The following is a 20928-nucleotide window of genomic DNA, read 5'->3' on the forward strand; positions in this document are numbered from 1 at the left end:
AGGATGAAGTCCACTAACACTGGTTTCCTTATGATTTGTCATGAAGCACCAACATAATTTCAACCTTTTCACTTGTCCAGTACAGTTTACTTATATTTGACTTATTGTTAGAAACATGTTAGCGTGGTAAATTAAAAGGGCAGGTGTAATAGTCTTTATCTGATAACCAGGTGGGTGTTTCTTTTGTGAATATGTTGTCACCCTGATATTACTATTGGTCTGAAAACATAGCTGTGTCTCATCACAGCCACACAGAGCGGCTGTATAACTGTACTGTAAACTCCTAACAAATCTCTGTTCTTTTTATATATATATATATATATATATATATATATATATATATATATATATATATATATGTACATATATACATATATATATATATATATATATATATATATATATATATATATATATATATATATATATATATATACATACATATATACACATATATATATATATATATATATATATATATATATATATACATATACATATATATATATATATACATATACATATACATATACATATATATATATATATATATATATAGATATATATATATAGATATATATATATATATATATATATATATATATATATATATATATATATATATATACAAATATATCTTACATGAATGACTTTTTTCTCATGTCAGGCTGTAAATATGAGCTCACATCATCATGAAAGCTATCTATTAACGGAATTGTCTACCTGTGAATTAAAATAAAATGCATTGCTGTATTCTTTGGGTTTAATCCCATTTGTAATACATTACGACAAACTGAGGTTGTTCTTATTTTTATTGAAGTTCATGAATGGAACTCTGATACAAAAACACAGTGTTGATATCGGCAGCCACACAGAAACAAAGAGGTAAGACTAATTTATTTCCAGTTTATTTACGGTTCAGAAATTACAGCTATTTTTATGGATGTTTTTCTATAAAAGCAGTATGCTGGTGTGGGTTCTCAATTGTCAAGGACATGATTATCCTAAACATTTAACTTCTTTTTGATTAGGTCTGTTTTATATCTTCATAACTACAAAAGCTGTTTTAAAAATCTGGTCTCAAAGGAAAACTGAGATGTGAGATTATTACATCATTGTCAGAATTAAGATATGTGGTATTGCGTCCAAGTCAATTAACCTGAAACACAGTAGAAAAAATGTTATTGCCTAAAAGAAAACCACATTGCTCACAGTGAAAACCAGACGATCGAAGCGCGACTCATCTAGGAATCAGTAAAGTAGTCCCGAGACATAAAAAAGTAGAACTAGCTAATAGGAAAGTAATCTTGTAAATTAGTAATATAATCCGATAGTTTTGTAAAGTACTGCTAGGCATTAGTAAAGTAGTCTGATGAATAAGTACTGTCTGATTAGGAATTGTGCTACAGTAGACGTTAAAACTGAAACTGAGCTGTTTTCCAGATGCTTTTAATAGCAGTGTTACACCTGGAAATATCTCACGATGCATTCAACCTATGTTGATGGTGGACACCTCTATCAATGATCAGAGTCAGGCGAATACATGGATAGACTCCAAATTCACCCTAAAAACACCATGAGCATCTTGATATTAAATTTGATGTTGGTGTTTTGAACACTAATTAATTAATTAATGCCTCAGAAAGCTATAACTACAGGCATCTTTCATGTCTAGGGACAGAAATAGGACTCAACAGCTGATCCAAGGCAAGAACAGTTTATTAGTTAAAGAAAAGAAAAGAAAAGAAAAGAAAAGAGTAGTCCAGTTAAGGGTTGCAGAAAAGCTGGAACCTATGCCAGCAATCATTGGACAAGTGGCAGGGTACACTCTGGACGCAAACAACCACTCACACTCATTCATAGAGACAATTAGCAGTAATTAGGAGTAACAAATTAACCTAACATGCATGTCTTTAGACGGTGGGAGGAAGCCGAAGTACCAAGAAAGAACCCACGCATGCACAGAGAGAACATGCAAACTCCACACAGTGAAACCCCTGTTCACTGTTGTAGTTTACTAATTCATGATAGATTTTAATATTTTTTTATGGCTGCCTTTTCCTTTTTGAATTTTGTTTAACTATTTGAAAAGCACCTTTTTATTTTTCTGTGTGATTCAGACCATAATCAGCTGTACAGAAAGCAGATGCTGTTGTTTCTAAGAGACCAGGAGCAACTTAAGGCATTTACAGCTAACAAAGCAGCTGTGTTAATCTTACCTGCTGCTCTCAGCTCAGTCCTGCTCTTCAATGGAATTAATTATTGACTTCCACTCTGATCATTTGAAGACATATCCAAATCCACAGCCCCTTTTTCATCATGTTCTTTTTGACAAACTAAGTTGTTGTGTCATATATGTCTACATAGATTATGCATACACATACACACTCACACATACATACAGTCCACAGGTTGTAAAAAGGGTTTGTTGCGGTTCCAAAAGAATCTGTTGTAATAAGGATGCTTGGTGTGTCATGGTGATTTTTTTGTACCAGCTTCATGTATTCTTTTAGGCCTAAAATGGATATCAAAGTTAACAGAAATCCCAACTTCATTTCCTTAAACATTAATTAATCAACATCACAGTTTAAATAATGTATTAATTTCATTCCTCCATAAAAATGTTACACCTCTCTACCATATAACTTTAGGTGAAACCTCATTCAGACATTTTCAGTTCATATTTTGCTTGTTTGTGTGCTTTTATTTTCTTATATTTATTATTTTATTGTATCATATCTTATCTCATAGCCTGTAGATCAGTCAAATAAATATTCACATTTATTTAGTGAGTTGTTGTCTGTCTGACTTCCTCAGGTCATGATCAATGTCCATTCAAGTGAGAACTTATGACGTAGCATCTAAGACTGAATGATTACACTAATTTCTTATTCATTCAATTTACTCCATAGATGAGATCAAAGGTTCCCGTTTTACCCTAAAGCTTATTATAAATAACTAGAAAGTAGGAGGTGGTACTCCTGAGGTAAATATGATCAATGAAATGTTAATATTTCACATTAATAGTAGCATATTGATGCTAATTGCTACAACCTACACAAAGAATTAGATAAAAACACTTAATTAGCTGAGTCCAAAAAAAAAAAAACATTTTCACGACCTAAAACTTAGGATACCACATGATCCTAAGCAGTTTGAAAGAGTGTTCAGGCCCTTGGGGAAGCCTTTGCCTGAACACCCAGGAGAAGACACCAGTCAAAAAGCTAACAGACCATGTCACTATTTCCACATTCTGCACACACATTTACACACATTATCTGTTACTAATTATTTTCTCTTTCACAGGCATCTGAAAGAAAAAAAAGTCATATAAATTCTAAAAAAAGAACATTTGTGTGCAAGTCCATGGATATTAAAAGTGAAAATGTGAATTAAAGTGCAAATGTGCTTTAAGAAATCAAAAGTGCTACACAATTATTTTACGATACATACTTCATGTAATGGGCTACTGATTTGTTATAAGACCGTTTCTTGTTATAGTACTTGGTTTCTCAGAATGTGGCACAGCCTCTGTGTTCGATTCCCCTCACATGAGTGGTCTAGGCAGTTGCATTAAGGGTTTTGCCGAAGGAGCCAACATTACAGGTATTTGCCTTGGCCAAATTTGAACGTGCATGGGAGATGGCTGCACTGTAGGGAATGGGATTTTCATGTCACGAGCTTTAGTCATTCATCCCATGATGCCCATCATGGTGCATTATGGGATATCTTCGACATTTTGGCATCTATGCACCTCCTGGAGCATTTTGCGCTTCTGTGATCAGTTCAAGAGTATATCATAGTGACAATAACGTGAACCCTAAGAGACCTGTTTAAGTTTCTTTTTAGCTTGTTAGGATACCATATGATCCTAATAAATGAAAGTGCAACTGTGTCAGTTCATTTGATAGAACAATGATGTATTTATAGATTGTGACAATAGTCATACATACTTGAGTTGAAAAGTAGGTAGAAACATTTTTGTGGAATACTGCAGAATATGTGTGCCGAAAATAATGGAAACTAAAAAAGAAAAAAAAAAACATCTGCTATGGAGAATGTAAACTATCTACAGCTAGCTCCTCTGAAGTTTGGCTTCACATGCCTGTGCAGGAATTAACATATTGTTATTATTTTCTAGTTTAAAGATTTGCAGGCCCTTCACCATCTGTTTGTAAATTGGATTTTCTAAAAACATCTGCTGTGAAGGGAGTCACACCAAAGACCAGGTAATTCCTCATGTTCTCGCTTCATGCCTTGGTTTTAAGGGTCCACAATATTTATCACAGCGATATTCTAGCGATAACTTCTATTGCCTCATTGGTTAGCATGCACATGTAAATCCCTTTTCATTTCTAGCATTTCAGCTTGTTTTCAGTAGCAGCACTCTGTGTCCAAACAAATAAACTATTGTTCACATTGCAGTGGATGCCAACAAGATGTGCTTTACCCATAATGCTTAGCAGCCCTCTCTCCTTATAATGTTGCTATGTTGACATTCTGCCCCTTTCCCACTTATTTTTCTCCAGAAATTAAAGTTTTTTTGTAATATTTTCTGAAAAAGATAGTTCATTGATTGTATGTATCTTGATAATGTACTTGTACTTATTTGAAATACAACAAATTGTGGCATTTTAATTGTTTATGGGTTATTATGCCTTTATTATATTGGTCTATCCCTTTGGATGCCAAACAATGTGAAGAAGTTTTCAGCTCTGGCTCTGGAAAGAGTTGGTGCCTGAATAGAACCCATTTTGAAAGCCAGGAACCGGCGCTTTGACCGTCAAAAGCCAAAGAGCCAGGATTTAGTCTGGCTCTGAACCAGTTCATCCAAAAGAGACTAAATCAGGGGATTGACAAGCCCGCTCTTTGAGGGCTGCAGTCCTTCAAATGTTCGGAGTTTCCCTGCTGCAGCACAGCTGACTCAAAGCAATGAGTAATTAGCAGACTTGTACACAAGGCCGGATTATCCAATGGGCATTATGGGCACAGGCCCAGGGGCCCATGTAGGGCATATACCAGCAGTTTGGACATGAAACAAAATACACATAAAAGCCACATAGTTACACCACAGTGTTTAGTGTATTGTAATTGGTACCAGTGGCTGAAAGATGTTAGAAATGCCGTTTTACAGTGTATCATTCACAATTTTTACAGTGTTGCGGTGGGGAAGGGGGCCCCTGGAATACTCTGGGCCCAGGGGCCTGTGCCATTTTAATCCGGCCCTGCTTGTACAGAAGTTGTTGTTTGACACTGCACACGTCTGTTAATTAAGTCTGATTTGTGTAAGATGTGTTGCAGCATTGAAACTCTTTAACATTTACAGGACTGGGGCCCTGAGCTGAATTGTGCTGAAATGAGAATGCACGAAGTGGATCTGTGTCTGGGCCAGGAGTCGTGACGTCAACATGACGTATGTCTAAACAGGAAGTAAAGTAGCACGCTTCATATTTCTGCCACATGATCGCACATCCTTGCCGCTGTCAATAGTGAATGCCGGTGAGTTTGATTGGGGGGGGTTTGTGGTTAACATGAGAAACATGCTTGTTCCGCTTGTTCGCCTCTAGGTTGATATTTTATTCATGTAATGTCCTGTTAAATCAGTGTTGACGGAGTCGCCGGAGGGTTAGCTTAGCTTAGCTTAGCTATGATGTGCTTCACCAAACCTCGTTTGGAAATGTTGCTGTTTAAAAGTTAAACAGATTGTCAGCTGTCAGATGGGATCGCAAAGCACAAGTAACCCGATTCTTCAATTTATCGTTATGTTTTCATCATTTCGGTGCAATTACTCTGTATTATAACTATTTCACTTAAACACTTAATATGCAATGAACTTACTGGACTGATGCCTGTCCATCTGAGGCACTAAAACATAACTTTAAAAGGGTGAAAAAGTTCTATTAAATTAAAACGTAGGTCCTTTTTACAATTTTTGGCTTCTAAGTTAAAAATCACTGAAGGTAATTAAAAAAAGTTGAACAATGTCTTAAAGTTGGATAAATGAGCTAAAAACTAAAGCTGTTACCTTTTTAACAAGAGTTTTGTATGGTAGAAAACATACATATTGTGACTGTCTGTCTATTCCCTTTTGTGTTGCCAGATGCCATGACCTCAGGCAGACTGAGATTCAGTAATATCACGGCCCTGGGCCCCATGGTCCGGGTGGGGACTCTGCCCATGAGGCTACTGGCTCTGGACTATGGAGCTGATGTGGTTTACTGTGAGGTAAGACACAGTGGGTTAGAGTGGAAAAACACTAATGTTGTTACTTTTAGTGTTTAAATGATTTGTCTTCTGTTCTCCAGGAGCTGATTGACATGAAAATGGTCCTGTGTCAGAGGGTGGAGAATGGTAATAATCACTTTTTTTTCTCTCAGTGTTAGCAGTTGATGGAGGATTGTATGTATGTATGTGTGTATGTATGTATGCATGCAATGTGTGTATTTGTTTTTGATCAGATCTGTCACTGACCCTCAACCAGCTGCTGAATCTGAAAGAAAAATAAAGCCAAATATTTTTAACACGAATTAGCTTAATACAGTCTGACTTTCAGTCTGTCTGTATGTGTGTGTGTTAGAGGTTCTACAGACGGTGGATTTTGTAGCTCCAGATGATCGTGTGATGTTCAGGACCTGTGAGAGAGAGAAGGACAGAGTGGTCTTCCAGATGGTGAGAAACAAGATGAGTTCCTCTGGTATTTTCCAGTTTGTCCCACATTAACACTGAAACTGTCTGCGGGTTTTTAGGGAACTGCAGACCCCGACCGAGCGCTGGCTGTGGCCCGTCTAGTGTGAGTTCCTGGCTCTGAGTTTTTATTTATTTATCCCCCCCCCATTTGAAATTATTTTTATACAGTTATGTGGAACAGAAGCTTGACTCCAGATATCTGGAAGAATCAGCCATTAGCTGTTGTCCATAAGCTTTATTATACCCGCTCAGCTTCAAAACTTTGACCCCAGGTTTAACTGATATCACTTAGCAGCAGTGATGTGATGAAGTTATGCATCAGATGGGACACATGTGGACAGTTTGACTTCCAGAAGCTGCAACAAGCAGGTTGCAGGACGGTGAACACCTAAACTTTCAATTCTATTGTATTTTCTGGTCGAACACCTTTTCCAGATCCACAAAGCACATGTACACTTCTGGTGCTTCTTTCTAAAGAGGAGCACCACCACCTGCCAGTCTGCCAGTATAGAAGCACAGTACCTGATGTCCATGTGATGTTGCAGAGGTGTGTCAGTTAAGACAGCCCCACAGCATCCAGAGATTTTTAGACCTCTGGGTGGGCCTCATGCCACTGAGGAAGTTTTTAAGTCAGCTTTCGAGATGGTAGAGCCCACCCTTGGGTTCCCAGACTCTGCGTCCTCATTACAAGACACATTGGTGGAATGGAGGATGAAGTGTTCTCTCCACCAACCCACAAAGTCTTAACTTGAGGTATGCTGCAGCCCATCCCTAGTGCACACAGTGTTGGTGGAGCACTGGTTTCCTCTCCTGAACTACCTGATTGTTGGGGGAGTCCTCCCACTTCAGCCCCCCAGGTCTCTCTGTCATTGCCCACAGGAGCATTGAAGTCTCATTGCTAAAGAAGGGGGTCTCCAGCAGGAGCAATTGCCAGCACACATCCCAGGGACTCCCTGAACGGGGGTGGGGGGTTTCTCTGAACTGCTGTTTCGTGCAAAGACACCAGCAGTAAGGCTACCCTCTTGTATACTGTGGTAAACTCGTAGGTTTGATTCTGACATCGGTAGGGACATAAAGGTGATCTCAGAGGTCCCTGTAAGATGTGTCTGTCTTTTTTTCCCCCACTTTTGCTAGATGTCTATTTGCAATACCAAGTAGACAAAATCTGAAGAAACAAAAACTGTAATACCAGTTTATAATCCATAATATTCCATGAATTTCTTTTTCACAGTGTATATACTTGATGATTTTCATTATGGTTTTATTAATGTCATGAGCTAAAGACAACTGCTGGTTGTTTGACATCAACATTGTCCAGACAAGAAGGAAATTTGGCTTGTTTACTAAAGTAAGATCATCAACTTGACAGAAATATTCTATACAAGAAATCCAGGTCACCATCTTAATAAAATTCTAAACACGACACTTTAAGTTATTATTTGAAACTTTTAAAATCTCACATTTCCCTCTAAATGAAAAACATACTGTTCCCAAAACATTTCAAGGTTCAGTGTCCCTTCTGTGTCTATCTACACATGCTTCGCTACTTATTGAAGGAGCCAAAAACATACATATACCTTTTTTTTTATTATTATATTAACTGTTAATATATATTTTTTAGACATCGGTGTTGTCCAGTTTGTCTTGACGAACATGGCACGCAGTAATAATGTTCAGTCTGACTTGTAAGATTGTGGTTCTCAGCCATGTCTTTCATCTCCTGAGAGCACTGAAACTTCTTTTGCTCTCAGATGAGACGGGGATGACAAAAAACAACCTAACAAATTTCAGCTTGGTCAGACATTTCACTTCAACTGTCATTCCTCTCAAGATGTTCGCAACTTTTACACGTGATCTGAACTTCTTTTTTAATCTAAACGAGGCTTATTGGACTTCAAGATTCATCCTGTTTAGTTCTTGAGAGTCGCAAACATCATTTACTTTTCCAGTCAGCACAATTTCCTCCAGCTTTTGCAAAACCTCTTGATCTGGTTGGTTAAACCTTTCCTGAAACTGAATATGAACAGTGTCGCATTTAAAAAAAAAAAAAAGAAAAAAACACACCTCTGTAACACACCTCAGGGGATTATTGGGAAGGTGATGGCTTATCACACTACCTTCCATCCATTAATGTGTTTTTTACTGCTTATTTGTGGTCAGGTCAGGGAGCAGCTGCCCTAAGTAGCAAAGCCCAGACTTCCCTCTCCCGGCCATATTTACCATTATTCTAACTGAGCCAGCACTGCTATCATGACTTTTCCTCTCATTGTCCACCTGGTTGGTCACAGCGGTCTGAGTGATGCTGATGGCTTTTGCTGAAAGTATAGTTTTTAAATTGAATAAAGAGACCAGTATCACCCTTGGCTTTAAACTTCAAAAACCCAATCATATTTCCATTCTTGCTTTTCATGACCACATGGCGTAATACCCTGCCTAGCTAGGTGCTGTACTAAACCTTTAGCAGGAAGTGCCTAGCATCTTCTTGTTGTTTTGCAAAGACGGTTGAGGGTTGTGAATCTGTTGGGGCTGCTTCTTGAACACAGACTGACTGTGTGATGGTGGGATTTGCTATTCTGGTGGCATTCAAAGCTTAGAAATGCATTCTTCTAGTTATTGAATCCCTTCTCAAGAACATACAGGGTCTGAGTTTTGCAAAGCTTACTTTTCTTGAGCATGTATGTTTTAATACAATAAACACACAGAACGTTGTTAATCTTGGCCATGGTACACACTGAAAATCCATCTAAACCATTATGAGGCGGCTGATGGAATATGGTTATACAGGTACATTTCAGAAAATTAGAATCTTATGAAAAAGTTCAATATTTTTCATCTCTCATTTCAGAATGTGAAACCCATATATTATATAGATTCATTACACATAGTGTGAAACATTTCAAACATTTATTTCTTAAAAATTTGATGATTGTGGCTCATAGATAATGAAAACCCAAAATGCAGTGTCTCAGAAAATTAGAATATTACATAAGATCCATGGAAAAAAAAGGATATTTTAAACAGAAATGTCAGGCTTCTGAAAAGTATGTTCATTTCCATGCACTCAATACTTGGTTGGGCCTCCTTTTGCATGAATTACTGCATCAATGCGGCGTGGCAATGGAAGCGGTCAGCGTGTGGCGCTGCTCAGGTGTAATGGAAGCCCAGGTTGCTTTGATAGCAGCGTTCAGGTCATCTACATTGTTGGGTCTGGTGTTTCATCTTCTTCTTGACAATACCCGTCAGATTCTCTATGGGGTTCAGATCAGGTGAGTTTGTTGGCCACAAAAAATCAGCATCTACATAAAGTTTGTCAGCAGAACGAAGCATGAAGTGCTCTAAAATTTCCTGGTAGATGCTGTGTTGACTGTGTACTTCAGAAAACACAGTGGACCAACACCAGCAGATGACATGGCCCCCCAAATCATCACTGACTGTTGAAACTTCACACTGGACTTCAAGCAACATGGATTCTGTGCCTCTCCACTCTGCCTCCAGACTCTCGGACCTTGATTTCCAGATGAAATGTAAAATTTGCTTTCATCTGAAAAGAGGACTTTGAACTACTGAGAAACAGTCCAGTCTTTTTTCTCCTTAGCCCAGCTGAGACCCTTCTGTTGTCGTCTCTGGTTCAGGAGTGGCTTGACACGAGGAATGGGACATTTGTAGCCCATGTCTAGGATTACTCTGTGCGTAGTGGCTTTTGATGCACTGAGTCCAGCTTCAGTTCACTCCTCGTGAAACTTCCCAACTTCTTGAACGGATGTTGCTTGACAATGCTCTCAAGGCTGCAGTTCTGCCTTTTGCTGGTGCACCTTTTCTTCCACTCAACTTTCCATTAATATGCTTGGATAGAGCACTCTGTGAACAAGCAGCTTCTTTAGAAATGACCTTTTATGGCTTTCCCTCCTTGTGGAGGGTCAATGATCGTCTTCTGGACATCTGTCAAGTCAGCAGTGTTCCCCATGATTGTGTATTCATCTGACCCAGACTGAGACTATTTAAAGGCTCAGGACACCTTTGCAGGTATTTTTAGTTAATTAGTTGATTATGGTGTGACACAATGACTTTGTAACATTGAAGTTTTTCCACAATATTCTAATTTTCTGAGACACTGCATTTTGGGTTTTCAGCTCACGTAGACTATATCTAGCAGTTATAGTCTCACACCAGCTCACGCTTCTTCCCCGCCAGACAGACTAGAGCTAGCTTCTGCTGCTAAGGATCAGCAGACCACCCGGGTTCCTTGACTTTGATCCAATTCACACGGCACCAACATTGGTTGTCCCTAGCCAATAGGAGCTTTTTGGCTGAGCTTGACCTGGGCACAGGTCCCTACCGCCATGCGTCAAGTGTCTTCAGAAGGAGGGGCCCTGATTACCTGTATTTGGGCATTAGACCTAAGTCCAGTATTATCTTTCTACATAGGAGGTTTTTAGTAAAATACCATCAAAATGGATGTAAAAAAAAAAACCAAACCTAAAAAACCAAAATTTACAACAAGTTGTAAATGTCCTAAACCTGTGTTTTTATTCCCAGAAGAGCCTATAAAACCCGTCATCTGTTCCTCTGGGACTAACAGTCATATTCTCCACAATGTCTAACATGTGTGTCCCATGATGCATTGCTGGATATGGACGATCACTGCAGTCAGACTGTACTATCTGTGTGTGTTGTACAGGGAGAAGGATGTTGCTGCGGTGGATGTGAATATGGGATGTCCCAAGGAATACTCTACCAAGGTGGGTAAAGTGTCAGTATGAAGTTGACCTCTCACCTGCGACTGAACCCTGCTCTCTGCTGTCCTACAGGGAGGGATGGGAGCTGCTCTTCTGTCTGATCCTGACAAGATCGAAGCGGTGAGCTTGTCTGTTCTTCTGAGTTTATTCAGGATGGTTGTTTGTGGAGAAGAAGACTTGAACTGGAATCTGTGCAATTTTTTTTCCTTGCTTTTAGATCCTTAAGAAGCTTGTTATGGGAATTTCCAAACCAGTGACATGTAAAATCCGAATACTTCCATCGGTGAGATCAAACTGCTCAATATGTAACTAGTGTATTTTTATTTATTTATTATATATCTGTACTTTCGATGTGGCTGTATTTGTTGTACCTCTGCTTCAGTGATGCTGATGGAAATTATGTGGTAACCATAGGAACCATCAGATTGATTCGGAACCGTTTAAATGTGTCTCGTTGTGTTTTTTTTTTTTTCTCTCTTTCAGATTCACTCAGATACTTTGTAAGTGATAGCAATATTACATGACAACATTACATCATCATTTCTGGGTCAAAGCCAGCATTTAAGGCCCAACCAGAACCAAAATAACTTGACAGATTAAACTTTGACTGACCTGCAGTGATGACAAAATTCTGTTTTTATCCTGGTGGAGATCATAGATAGGTTAATTTGTAACTGGTAAATGTAAACTTGTCCACACAATATATTTTTTCAGTTTTGATTAAAATTTCCAAACCAAACCTTATCTCTGTCACCACCCAGATGATTCTCTTTTTTTTTTTTTTCTTTTCTTCTACTGTGATGTTTACTTTTGTCTCTACTTGAGATAATTGCAGATGATTTTTTTTTTCAGACCTCAGATGTACAGGATGAGAGGAAAAAAGCACGGAAAATTTTGAGACATGCAATCGGGACAAAAATGCTTAGAAGAAACAGTTTGTTGTTAAAGGTCGGGTTGACTTTATCAGACGTGACAGGGTCAGTGTCCTGAAATGGAAACACTAACAGGAAGTATGCTGTTGAGAAAGCGAAGAAGTAAAGAGTAAATTCACTGGTAGAAAAAATGGTTTTCTGAATTAATTAGTTGAGAAAATATTAATTCAGAGAACAGAAGAAAATCAACATTTTCAGGTACTTTAACCATGTTCTGATCTACAAGAAGTAAAATCTAAGTGTAGTCATTTAGTATATTCCAGAACTATCTTTCCACTGCATCGGACTCGTCTTTGTACCCCGAGTCCAGTTTGTTGAGGACTTGTGGTTTCACTTTAACAGCTACGTGTTTACAGTCAAACTACGGGACAGCTTGTTCCTCTGCCAGTGTGAACTCTTCATTTGTCTGACTCTTCATAGTTTGTTTGTTAAAGTTATGATGAAAAATGAACTTTCTGATTCTGTAGTTGTGAAGCAGTTGTCCTCCTGATCGTGGTGGACATCAAGGATGAAAGTTATCTAATAATTTCATTAAAACCATTGAAAATATGAGGAAGGAATATTTGCAAGCTGGAACAAGTGAAGCTGCTTCTCTGCTGCTTTCAGCTCGAGGAAACGGTTAGTCTGGTCCAGAGGATTGAGAAGACTGGCATCGCTGCCGTCGCTGTTCACGGCAGGTAAGCTGCTCACCTGAGGTTCACACACCCACTTTTCATATCAATCAGTAAAATCAGTCAACACATAAAATGAAAAATTGAAAATGAAATAGATCAGAATTAAATTTCAAAGTCAAGCATAGTGATGTATGCGCTCCCACCCATGTACAGTCATGCAGGATAAGATTTAATGGGAAAGCACATCAAACTTCTGGTGCTGTACGTGCCTGAAACAATGGAGTAAGTATTGTCTGACTCAGCATTTTACAGTGACGAGACACAGGAGACTTTTTATGAAAAGGATAAAAATAACAAGAGAACATGTGCATTACTACAGTAAATAATACGTATTAAATAAGTAAATTAGATTTACATCAAATGAAAGACTAAAAAATATAAAAGCTGCTGATAAAATGTGGTTAAAATCTAGGTTGTAAAGTTATGTCTTAAGTTTTCTTTTAAAATGTCCAAACTCATCTGCTGTCAGGTCTGCATGTAGGTTGTTCTACTAATGATGACCAAAAAATAATAAAAAGCTACCTCCCTGTGAGTTTTTATCAAAAGCTCACTTACACCATGTTTCTAAACCTACTGTAAGTTCAGTGTGTTTGTGATCAGATGATGCGACTCAAAGTGGTTTATGTGTTGTTCAGGTTTAAAGAGGAGCGACCCCGACATCCTCTGCACTGTGACTACATCAAGGCCGTTGCTCAGGCTGTGTCCATCCCCGTCATTGCAAAGTATGTCACGCCGGCTGTCTATTTCAGCCTCATTTTATGAAGGGAGCTTTTACTGCAGTGTTTTCTTTTCTTCTTTTTTTTTTTGTGTTTTCTTTAATCCATTAACTGAAGTTTGTCAGGATTTTACTGCCAAACGATGGAAACTGAACACGCCCAGCCATCATTGTTTATTTAAAAATCACTCCTAAACAATAAAAGTATTCATTAAAAATACAGAATTTAACAAAACCTCTGGTCTCAGATCAGACTTTCAGGTTTTACCAGCTGATTTATTTTTGTGAAAGAACCATGAAACAAACCAGTAAAGATGTCTGTCCTCCAGCGGAGGTTCTCTGGATCTGGTGAAGAACCATGGCGACATCGCAAGCTTCAGACAGATGACTGGCGCTTCCTCCGTCATGTTGGCCCGCGCCGCCATGTGGAACCCGTCGGTGTTCAGCAGCCAGGGACCACTGGCGGTAGAGAAGGTGATGGAGGAATACCTGAAATATGTAAGTCACCTCCCAGATGTCTGGTTTGGCCTTACTTGCAGTCAGGAAGGACATGTGGAGATTATTAATTTCTTTTGCTACAGTATTTTATTTCTTTAATAATCATATGCTGATCTGATGGAATGATCTGATTCCGGTGTTAACACATATCCAGTCAATCTTTTGACTGGATATGTGATTACTTACTTTGGTACATTTACAGTAATGTTTATTAAAATAAAGAGAAAAATCCATTAATTAGTAACGGGTTATAATTTATCCCGTTAGACCAAATCCTGCCAAGCCTCAAGGTTTCTATCTGTACGGAAAGATGACTGATGCTTTCTGTTATTGCAGGCCATCCGGTATGACAACAATCCCTTCAACACAAAGTACTGCCTTTGTCAGATGCTGAGGGACAAGGTGGAGTCTCCGCTGGGGAAACGGGTGCAGGCAGCTCAGACCAATGCTGAGATCAGGTGACTTTTTGTGACCCGTGCTCACCATATACCAGCAGATTCTCAGGTGTGATGTGATGGATATGTGTGTGATGCAGTGAGGCATATGGGCTGCAGGAGTTTTACCAGCAGACTCAGGAACAGCTGCTGACCAGGAGGAACGCCCTGCAGAGCAGCAGTCAGCTGGACACACCTGTCATGGATGGAGATGTCACCACCATGGCCGTCAAGTTTGAACGGTTAGTTGGTCCTGACAAAACTTTAGAAACACAGGATCACATTTTTAACTTGAGAAGCTGGATCGGTTTTTTTCAGTCTCTAAATTCTCTAAATTCATGAATTTCTGACATGAAGAGATTGAAACAGAGAGGATGTTGGTTGCGGACCCTCTTAGTCGGAGTCTGGGAGGTTTGAGAGGAGGAAACGCTGAACCTCAGAGTGGATGTTGGTGAAATGATGAGCTCTATCTCTCATCCCGACGTCCGCAACTTGATCTCTGCTGGTTATTTTCATAAACAAAGACCGCTGCTAAAAATATGGTGGTGACTGTAGCAGTTTTTATTTTATGGCTCACAGTTTAAATGTCAGTGATGGTGGATGTTATCAGATGTTTTATGCTTACAGTATCACGACTGTTTTCCTGGAAACCGACTGAACTGTACCAGAATCACCAGTTCAGCAATTTATTTAGGTTTGAATGAAAGACAATGTTCATTTCTAGGAAAGAAGTCTGATTATCATCACACGTGGTTATAAATCCTGGAGAGGAGATCTCTGTGTTGATCTATCTGAACTCCGATAAATGCTTTCCTGTGGTCCACCTGTTGTTTTTTTTTTTTTTGTTTGTTTTTTTGTCTTGTTTGTGAGTACTTCTAAATAAAGGTGTGATATGTGGTTTCAGAAGGGAGTATCCTCCTCAGATTACACCAAAAATGTTCCTGTTGGAGTGGAGCCGGCAGGAGAAACTGGAACAGCCGCTTTATGAAACGGTGAGACATTCACAGACATTCGTTTTTTTTACCACACTATTAAAAAAAACAATATTAATAATTTCTGTCCATTTCCAGTTCTCTTTGGTTTGGACATGTGGTCAAATTCTGAAAAATTCAGCAGTCGTTAATCAGTAGTTGTTATTCACCAAACAGTCCAACTGATAGTCATTTGCAATCCTGATAAGCAGTAATACAAAGCTGGTTATTAATTCTGTAACTGAACCCTTTGTTTTTGTTTGTTTAATCTAATTTTGTACATGCTCACATAGACAGGGTGGTGTTTGCAGAGTCTGACCTAAACCATGCAGACCACTACTCCACCATGGAGGAGCAGAAAACTTTTCTTCCCAAAGAATTTAAATGCATCATCCAGGCCAAAAGCAGCACTGTTGCCATAGGAACAACCAGGAAGGAATTCTGGCAGAACAGCTAACTCTGTTAATGCTTAAATTCGTGTGGCAAAAAAATATTCTTCTATCAGACAATACAAATGGTTGGCACACTGATCACTTTACTACAGCACATTTGTAGCTGGCAGTGCTTCCTCTGTGTCCTTTCTTTCCTTCCTATTCTCCTTTTGAGTTCTTTTCAGGCTCATATATACAGTTGTCCTCAAATTTATTCAAACCCTCTCATTAAAAAAGGAAAAATAGCTGAAATTGACAGAAATAACTAATAAAAATTAAATAACATCATGACATTGCTTTTGATTGTGGTAGCAGAAATTAAAAAAAAAAAAAAGCATAAGAGATGCTAAACTAATACAGTTTATATCCTTGTAAACGAACATTTTGTTGAACAATCCTTTGTACCTGTTGGCAGGTATTCTGGTTGCTCGTCAGCAAATTTATCTGGAAAAGCTTTGTTTTGTCTTTTTTTTTTTTTTTTTTTTTTTATTCAACATGCTCTGGAGCAGGTGAGCTGTTCAACTTAAGGTACCTGAGCAATTTGTAAGAAGTGAATCACCGTCGGAAGACGAAAAATCGAGGGTTAACCCTGAAGTTTCCTTAAAAAGAGAAAAATCAAGGTTTTTTTTTAGTACAGGCTTCTGGTCTACTGATCCAGGACATATCCAGTATGCTCCAGTTTACGCTCAGAGTGATGTAAAACAGTTACAAGTTTCCTCCTCTATCTTGACAATGCTGATAATTATTTAATGCCAGAAATCTGCATCTGACTGCTCTGTTGAAAAAAAACCCAAACAGCAGACTGAAACCGTCCAGTCCGAAGTCTGAGGTTCCCTTCATCCTTTAAGTTTCTGATTTGAAAACTGATCCAATAGCGTATGTAGTCCGTTTTTACTGGTACAGTTGGGAAAAAAAACTCAACATAAGTTTTCTTACCTCCCTTCCCAGGTGTTGCGGCTTGTTCACAATAACAGGACTGTGAAACGTGTCTGAGTTGAGATCAGTGTGTGTTGTGTTTTCAGGTGCAGCGTTCTCAGGATCGAGCCTTTCAGTCCACTGTGATTGTAGCTAACAAGAAGTACAGGTCTTCACTCTGGTAAGGACCCAGTTACTCTGCAGTAACTTCATACTTACAACCAACAGCACAGGTTCACATGAACCCAGGATCTCAACAGCCGGATGCCTGTTTCGGTTTGCGGCTGCTTGTATTGTAATGTTGTTTGCCTCACTGTGATTAGCTTTTTTTTTTTATGTAAAAAAATGCATTTAGAAACTCAACCCTTTTACTCCCAGTAACATCTAGGCACTATTTTTCAGGACAGCCTCAGTTGTCAGTTTATAAAGATAAATAAATGTATTGATAGATTTGGCACTATTAAGGTCAATCAAAACAAGAAAGCAGAATTTGTTACTAGCATTAAATTTTAGACATAACATTGAGAGAGTTTCCAAACCTTCTCATTTGCAAATCATTCTCTCAGATTTACACTTTTTACTCCAGCTTTTTCCTCTTTACAATAATTTATGTATTTACTATTCTCACAGAACCAACTGGGTTCATTTTTTACACCACTGTGCATTAAAAAACCTCCTCTTAACTCCATTGCAGCCTTAGAGGACCATTACTTTTGTTCTTTTCAGACAAACAGAACTTTCTGCTGACATGTTTACATGACGGGTTTTTATTCTGATTGAACGTTCAGTCAGACCAGAAGTGCTCCATGTAAACACAACTAATGACATAAAATGTGGGCTAATGTTAAGTAAATTCTTATAAAGCGTAAACATCATTCAGCTCTGAAAGAAAGAAGTTCTACAAGTTTTTATCAACGGATCCTCTAGACTGATTTGTTTATTGACTCTGCCAAAGCTAAGATAAGATAAGCACATTTTGATTCCAGGTGGAAACACAAAGACTCACCATGCAGATGCAGCCTGCGGGGATACCGGATCAGTCACACATCTGTCTGCGTTATGTTTTCTTGTCTGCTTCTTGTTTCTCTTATTAACATTTAAGATTCTTTAAGATAAAATGGTGAACGTACATTTAATCAGATTTAACTCCTACATGAGGTTTTTTTTCCCAGACAGCAGGGACCACAGGGGTCCGTTAGTTGTTCTGGATTCATTTAAAGACGCACTACTGAACTTTTGCCATTTTCCCAGTGACATTCCCCTTAAAGACGACTAATTCGGCATTCATCTTGCATCCTACATGTACTGTTAGTTCTCTCCAGCTAGCAAAAGACGATCTTACACTGACTCTTATTTTTTCCTCTCTCTCTCTTAATCTTCTTGCCTTTCTTTGCTGAATCAGCGACTGTAGGTGTTCAAAACAGCAAGTGTGTTTATATCCATTTTCTAGAGTGTGAAGCAAAACTCTGCTACAACATCATGCATCATCTCAGAGGAAAAAGTTGTATGTTGAGTGCAAAAAAAGTGTAGTTTCTCAGCCTCGGGATGCTGCTGGGCAGCAGCAGCTCCAGAAATGCACATGGTAGATATCACTTTGTCATCAAACAAGGCCGAAACACAGAGTTTTTAGGTCAGAAAGTTATGTGATGTGTCTTTAAGGCCCAAACTAAAAGGAAAACACAATGAAGATGAGAGAATTAAGGAAACTATAAAAACCAGTGGTGAAAAAGACTCAACTTTGAATCTATTTATTTCTGAATCAGCATGACTACAACCTTCTGATTTCTGTATTTTGTTTGTTCATTTCCTCCAGATATGGTGACGTGGTTGAGCACACCTTCCTACATTTTTTACCACATGTGGAACACAAGAGACAGCATTGAAAGTGGGAGGACAGATGTTGTGACTTGATATTGAGAATTTAGGCCTTAGGACAACAAGAACAGAACTAAAGTTGTTTTCAGTTCACATACAGGGTCTTATTTTTGCCCCTGATTGTCCTATAAATAATGAAACACTGTCAGAGCACAACTATGAGGGGAGGGGGAGAAAACAGGTTTTGGGGTCTGAAGGACAAACAGGATTTGACATAAAAACAGCTTCCACATTAGCTGGGAAATGAAGAGCAAAGCATAAGAGTAAAATACACCCAGATTTGAAATTGAAAATAAAAATCAGGTTTGCAATATAATTTACAAATAAATTTCCAGGAAAAAACAAAAAAACCTTTTTTTTACAATGTGAAAGTGAGCTGCAGCAGTGGTGGTGTTGTAATGTTACAGACAGAAAACTGCTGACCTGTGAAATGTATGTATTCCTTTCAGGGAAAAATCGAAGAAGTTTGCAGAACAAGCAGCCGCCATTGTGTGCCTGCGAGTTTTAGGAATACCGGAGGGTCGCATCGGTGAGGAAGAGTCTGGACTGGTCTGCAAGAGAAAGAGGGAGAGTAAGATGAATGGCAGCACAGATGAGAAGAGAAAAAAGCTACATGTTGCCAACATCCTTCATGAATCGGAAACCTCAGCGCCTGCTGTGGTGAACGGTGAACAGTGAAACCTGGCCACGCCTTAGGAGCACATGCAAGAGCAGTTGGTGGTTACACGGAGGATCAAACATCTCACAGACTGATGGATGCTTGAGTCAGAAAGACAAGTCGGACTTCTAGTTGCGGATTGAAGAGTCAGAAATGAAGCTTTAACCATCATGTTTGCACATTGATAAGCAACTACAATATGTTCTATATAATTTTGTTTTTTTTTCCAAATTGTAACCATGGCAGCCGCAATTTTATCACTTTTACAAAACAATCAGAATTTTTTTATTTTTTATTTAATAGCTCATGGGAAAAGAAGTGTTTCATAAAGCCATGGTGCCTTACAATGGTGGATTTTTTTTTTTCTTTTCCTGTCGCTTTCTATGTCTACACTCACTATTTTCTTCTCTTGTTGACTTGTTTGGTTTTGTTTATCCTGGCTTAAGGACCAGTTGCTGCATTTTCATTTATTTTTTCTGTGCATTTTTGGAATGAAAGCTGTTATTTATTTTACTGAATCCTGTCTCGCAGCCTGATAAATGTGTCTAAGTGAAAATCTTAAAAGACTGATGCTGATTTCTCTGGAAAAGGCCGCAGCATTGTGAGTTTTCAAAAGGAGTTTTAAAAAGACCCAAGTTTAACTTTGTTTTTCTTCTTTTAATATTATTGAAGCGAATTTACATTAGAAATACAACCTATAACTCAAACTTAGGGGCAGCTTTTCGGAGCATTCTGTTTTTTAAACTATTGATCCAAGTTGAACCTGAAATACATACCCAACCAGCCTATTACGTCATCAACTGGGCGGTCTTATGAGGTCTTCGCGTGAACTGGGAAATATGGACATCACACCAGAGGAGCGCAGTAAGAAGTGCCCTAGTGTAAAATCTTGCTCCCCATATTTCCATGAGATTCAGTGAACATATTTTACGTCTTCAGGAGTGCGGAACTGTGTTTACAGTTTTAAGTTCTACTTTTTTCTTCACCCTGGAACGTGTCTAGATAAGCAAAAATGTAGATGGACCAGATAGTAAGTTGATCACACACAGGAAGTTGAGATCTTTTCACCACAAAAGGAAGTGCTGAAACAGCCACACACTACAGAAATGAGAAGTAGGCTACTTTTTGTGAAAATAGCACCATAAATATTTCAAGGCTCTCCCTTGGGTCTTTTACCAGAATTAATACAATTTCTAGTCTATTATCAGAGAAGATGGTAGATTTTTAAAAAATGAATTTGTTTAAGGTTGACAGTAATTTTGTTACCATTTACCCAATATTATTTAAAACTTAAAAAAACAACAAAAAAAAACCTAATCATTCAAACGATACTTGAACTAAACCACAAAAAATGTATGGATGAAAACTAACTTTACTATTAGTTTAAATTCTTTATTTCAAA

At 38.3% G+C, this 20928-nt stretch overlaps 1 protein-coding gene across 1 annotated transcript; it reads left to right on the forward strand.

Annotated features, from left to right (window-relative positions):
- The first annotated feature begins 5465 nt into the window (after positions 1-5465).
- On the forward strand, positions 5466-19917 carry dus2 (dihydrouridine synthase 2). Its single transcript, XM_079246538.1, has 16 exons — positions 5466-5499; positions 6101-6225; positions 6306-6351; positions 6578-6669; positions 6747-6790; positions 11366-11426; positions 11496-11543; positions 11641-11706; positions 12962-13032; positions 13665-13751; positions 14074-14242; positions 14579-14700; positions 14778-14918; positions 15581-15668; positions 17101-17174; positions 19318-19917. The coding sequence occupies exons 2-16, from the start codon at positions 6106-6108 to the stop codon at positions 19544-19546; spliced, it is 1458 nt and encodes a 485-aa protein (XP_079102664.1). The 5' UTR covers positions 5466-5499; positions 6101-6105; the 3' UTR covers positions 19547-19917.
- Positions 19918-20928: the final 1011 nt, after the last annotated feature.

The sequence above is a fragment of the Telmatherina bonti genome (genome assembly GCF_933228915.1).
Source record: "Telmatherina bonti genome assembly, chromosome: 2".
Classification (NCBI taxonomy): domain Eukaryota; kingdom Metazoa; phylum Chordata; class Actinopteri; order Atheriniformes; family Telmatherinidae; genus Telmatherina; species Telmatherina bonti.

Coding starts and splice junctions, on each gene's coding strand:
- dus2 (XM_079246538.1), top strand. CDS start 6,106: ATGACCTCAGGCAGACTGAGATTCAGTAATATCACGGCCCTGGGCCCC. Junction 11,707..12,961: donor AAATCCGAATACTTCCATCG/GTGAGATCAAAC, acceptor TGCTGCTTTCAG/CTCGAGGAAACGGTTAGTCT. Junction 14,701..14,777: donor CAGACCAATGCTGAGATCAG/GTGACTTTTTGT, acceptor TGTGTGATGCAG/TGAGGCATATGGGCTGCAGG.